At 46.9% G+C, this 5,000-nt stretch overlaps 1 protein-coding gene across 4 annotated transcripts in view; it reads left to right on the top strand.

Moving 5' to 3' along the window:
- Positions 1 to 5,000, top strand: part of LOC105909280 (glutamate receptor 4) — an 80,195-nt gene that overhangs the window by 65,688 nt on the left and 9,507 nt on the right. For all 4 annotated transcript variants that reach the window (XM_031573102.2, XM_012837895.3, XM_031573103.2 and 1 more), the window contains exons 12-13: positions 333 to 531; positions 2,773 to 3,020. In XM_031573102.2, the coding sequence (XP_031428962.1) occupies positions 333 to 531; positions 2,773 to 3,020 (447 nt within the window). The remainder of the gene's footprint in view (positions 1 to 332; positions 532 to 2,772; positions 3,021 to 5,000) is intronic.

The following is a 5,000-nucleotide window of genomic DNA, read 5'->3' as shown; positions in this document are numbered from 1 at the left end:
GTAATTTGTTTTTGTCATTTATTCTACTGCACATCCTTTCACTTTTCATTTCCAAGAATCCTTCCTTGCCTGCAGAAACTCTTGAATTAATGAGGGTGGCTTCCTCAAACACAACGACAGCAGCTGCAGTGTCAGCTCCCCCCGCCTCACTTCCTGTGATGTCCCACCTCAACCAATCACAAAAGCCCTGACAACTCCTATGAACTATAGTAGCTGTATTATTGCCTTTGACGTAATGTTTACTGTAAACTGATCACCATATTTCATTTCCTCTTTCTCTCTTCCTTTCTTTCCAAATTTTCCTTCCTTCCTTCCTTGGCGGCATGCGTCAGGTCTCTCTCCGGCCGCATCGTGGGAGGTGTGTGGTGGTTCTTCACGCTCATCATCATCTCCTCCTACACGGCCAACCTGGCTGCCTTCCTCACCGTGGAGCGCATGGTGTCGCCCATCGAGAGCGCAGAGGACCTGGCCAAGCAGACGGAGATCGCCTACGGCACACTGGACTCGGGATCCACCAAAGAGTTCTTCCGGGTAAGACTGTCCTGGGCCAGCACTGGGGCTCAAGCGCCATTCTCATTCTATTCTACTCGAGCGGTCAATAGAGAACATTTGTTTATTTTTTTATTTGTTTATTTAGAAGGATCCCCATTAGCTCTACCCTAAGACAGAGCTACTTTTAGTGGGGTCCACATTTTAAAATAGATTTTTTTTGCTGTTCAAATAAGCAGTTAAATAACTTATCATTGGACTTGCGAGTTGTTACACCTTCACTTGAGTGGTTTGAAGAAGCAGCATATGAATAGAGTGTTTCTTTCCACACGATGGTCGTTTTTGGAAATGTAAGAGGATTGAGGGTCTCTGTTCTGGTTTTGGCGAGTGTCCTCAATATGGAAATGTGAAGGGTTAACAACTGGACCGAGACAAAAGTGTGTTTCTGTGAGTGTGTGTGTGCATTGCATGTGTGTGTGTGTGTGTGCGCGTGCACGTGCCTGCCTGCACACGTGTGTCTACGAGTGGCTCCGTTCCGAAGCCCGTGCGCATCATCAACATAAAAAGCAGGCTGGAATCTGTGGAGGGTGAAAAAGCAATTTACTCTGCCGAAGTGCTGAAGGGGATTTGGCTTCCGTTAATTACCCCGGCTTCTGCGTCTGCCGCATGTGGTCTCCTCTTACTTCCTCAGCGAAAGCCCGCAGTAATCATGCACACACACACACACACACACACACACACACACACACACAATCATCCTCCAACATTAACTATTGTCTGAGCCTACGTATTCTTCGCCGGTCATCTGGTGTAAAGGTGTGCTGTCCATTGTTTGATAAGAATAGACCAGCGGAGGGGGGGGGTCGACGTCAGTTGTCACACCTGCCTCGAGGATTGACTAGCACGCCGTGTGTAAACGAGATCGAATCATTCATCCAGGGTTCAACTGGAGAATGGGTGGAAGAACTGCCGGCCCCTTTTGTTGCGGCAATTCTCTGGGAGGCCATTTTTATTATCTGTTATTTCTTTCTTCTTTTTCTTTTTTTTTTGTATTTGTACCTCGGCTTTTCTGTTGTTGGTCTTTTATTTGACTGCAATGCCCGGGCCGCAGGGAGAGAAAGAGAGAGAGAGAGAGAGAAGGAGAGAGAGAGGCAGTACCCAGACTGGACGTGACTGACATTATTATGGGATGGGATGTCCGTCATGCCTCGTCGAGTTTCTCACACAGTCCGTGAGCGCTCCGCTCTCTCCATCTCCACACACCAAAGCCCTGAACGCGTTAGCACTGCAGTCTGAGGCGCCGGCCATTTACGCCGCCACCGCCACCGCTGCAGCTGCCACGGTAACGCTTTATTTCGAAACCAGGAAGCGGACGGGGGCAAAAAAAAGATAGGAAATAACGTGGCCGAAATAACTAAGTGAAGGGCCCTGCGAAGAATGACAGTTTGCTGCACAGCTTGTTATTTTTATCCTCCAGTAAAGCGGCGCAGTGTGGTCCACCAAGGTCAACTGTGAAGGTTTAATGCATTCATCGGTCATTTAATGACTTGGATTTGCTTCATCTTACTAGAGCGAAACTAGCTCCGGGCCAGCGCTGATAAGACCCTTATCCTCTGAGTCGAAACACTCGGCAGCGAGGGGAAAAGCCTGGGCAAAATGGCTTCCCGGTGGAGCAGGGATCAGACAATGACTCATAAGTGTATATTTAACTGTATTCCCTATGCACAGTTCCCATATGCACAGCATTTAATCACTGTCATATTTTTAGGCTTTCAAGTGTCAAAAAACAGCGTGGGGATCATATGATATCCAAGTGACAGGGGAAAGGCATAAGCAAGCTGGTTTCTGTGTGTGGTAGTGGTTGGAAAATGACCTGTGAGTGAGTTGAGCTTATTCCCCATGTAGAATGATCTGGAATGTGTCTACTGTTCAGTAGGGCATTATGTTAAGCCTTTTTTATGTGTCCTAATGCAACATGTCATCAATATCACCCTCTTACTACCCACATCCGAGGCTGAGAGAAGCTGAGAGCCCAAATCAATACAGGAAGAGGGGGGAAAACCTTTCCAAAATTCCCCCCTTCTTTCTTTTTTTTCTATTATACCCATTTGACAAAAAAAAAAAAAAAAAAACAACAAACAAACAAACGAAGCTCCCCAGTCTTTCACGATTCGTTAACTGCTGCATACCGCTGCTCCTCACCTGACCCCACCCCTCCTCCTCCTTCCTACCCCCCTCCACCCCTTACCCCCAACTCCTCCCCCTACCTCCCCCCCCCACCAGAGGTCAAAGATTGCCGTCTATGAGAAGATGTGGAGCTTCATGAAGTCGGCCGAGCCCACAGTGTTCGCCAAGACGACAGCCGAGGGCGTGGCGCGCGTGCGCAAGTCCAAAGGGAAGTATGCCTTCCTGCTGGAGTCCACCATGAACGAATACACGGAGCAGCGGAAGCCGTGCGACACCATGAAAGTCGGGGGCAACCTGGACTCCAAGGGCTACGGGGTGGCCACCCCCAAAGGCTCACAGTTAAGGTGGGTGGAGTAGTATAACAATCTCCCTCGTGTGTTGTTATGGTATTCCACCTACCCTGATGTGCCCTTGCTCTCTCTCAGTCTTTTTTCCCCTCACACACACATCTACCTCCACCTCCCTTTACTCGCGCTTTCTCTCTTTCCCTCTCTCTCTCCTTATTTATCAGTCTATCTCACTTTTTTTTTTCTTTGTCTTTTTTCTAGCTCTGTCTTTCATACCAATCCGTCAGCATTTTTTTTCCTCCCTCATGCTCTGCTTTTTGCTCTCTCTCTCTCTCACTCTCTATCTGTCTATCTCTGACACACACACATGCACACACTCACGCACTTTCATTCCCCCTTTCCCACTTTTATTCACACTCTCTTTTGTTTTCTTTCCTTGCACATGCTCTCCTGTCTCCTCTTTCATTCTCTCTTGTCATTTCTCTCTCTCTCTCTCTCGCTCTTGCTCTCTCCTGCTCCCTCCCTCTCTCTCTCTCCCTCCCTCTCTCTCTTTCTCTGAGCTCTGTTAGGCTTAGGGGTTAGCTAGCAGGCTTTTAGCCGTTGGTTATGTTTTGCTGTGTGCTTCTGTGTGTCACTCTCTTTTCACTTTGCAGAGCCAGCACTCAGGTAACCATGCCACCTCCTTTTCAGTTCGTGGATTTTTTTATTTTTTTTTATTATTTCCTCCTTTCTGTTTCTGGATTTTTTTGTTCCCGTTGCTTTCTGAATCTGATCTGAATTTGAAAGAGTAGAGTAAGCATTTTGTCATGATTTGTCACCGCTGAGGATGCCTCTGTGGTCGTAACTGGGGAGTTTTGTAGTCGACTGTGACAAGCAGGGAAAGCTGTGTGGGGGAGCAGGGCCGCTGCAGTGCAGCCTGACTCTCTCAACCCGACAAAAAAGGGGAATTTATAGACACGACATCTGGCAACGAGGCGCAAGAAAGAAGGGGGGACTCCAAAAACTAAAGAAATAAAAAGACAATGACAAAAATCCATCCCACAAAACCAAAACGCTGGTATGAAATACCAGGCCAAGCAATGCCAGAAGTGGATGAGGGTATGAGGGAAGACCACATCAAGGGCACAAGCTCGAAGTGTTCTTGTGTAGGGTGTTGGGTGCACATGTGTGGAAACGGAGCGCAGCCCAGTGGCAAGCCAATGCAGCTTATTGACTTGGACGGCCCCATAAGGATATCGGACAACCTGACTGCTACAAGAGATGTAGCTTTTCAGGCAAAAATTGGCCCCAGCGGAAGTGCATCCAATAGATTTGTACCCGGCGGCAAATATGTTCCCATCAGCGGTGTAAGGCACAAAGATTACATAAAGACAATACACTGTTTCTATCTCATCCGTGCAAGAATAAAAATTGACACACATCATCAAGCCTCCAGTCCTATAACTTCCTCTTCTGCTCTGTGTTCTAACAGAAAATACAAAAAGTCCCATCGATCAATCCCTGTGGGACGCCTCGGGGCGATACACCTGAACGTATTTCTTTTTTTTACTGTCATGAAATAAGTCACACAGATTTTCCACTTTTGTAAGAAGAGTGACTGACAGTGGACAGTAGTTCCCTGCTCCAAAACCATTCTGCGCAATTTCAGGAATTATCGTGTGCTGTCAATGACTTCTCCTTTACGTGAGGAAAATCACTCCTGGAGCAAACGTGTGGTGGGGAGTGTGCCGCATCACGCAGGAGCTGCAAACCCACACAGCGATCCAACCAATGAAAAGCTCTGACTTTAACCAGGCCAAGTCGTTTGACCAATCGAAAGTTACTATGCTACAGCAAGACCTATTCTGCTTTAAGTCTGTGGCTTATTAGACTATTATTATTAAACATACTGAAGCTATTTGAACATTGTAAGCAATTATTATTCAGTACTGAAGTAGACTTTAAATGCTTTTGAAAACAGAAATATAAGCCCTTACTGTCGTATTAAGTTTCCCTTGATAGAGTCTTATTTTGGATGTGATTTTTGACATTGCTTGC

Source organism: Clupea harengus, chromosome 9, assembly GCF_900700415.2.
Source record: "Clupea harengus chromosome 9, Ch_v2.0.2, whole genome shotgun sequence".
NCBI lineage: Eukaryota > Metazoa > Chordata > Actinopteri > Clupeiformes > Clupeidae > Clupea > Clupea harengus.
The sequence above is the reverse complement of the archived record's forward strand: the minus strand, read 5'-3'. Positions and strand labels throughout refer to the sequence as shown.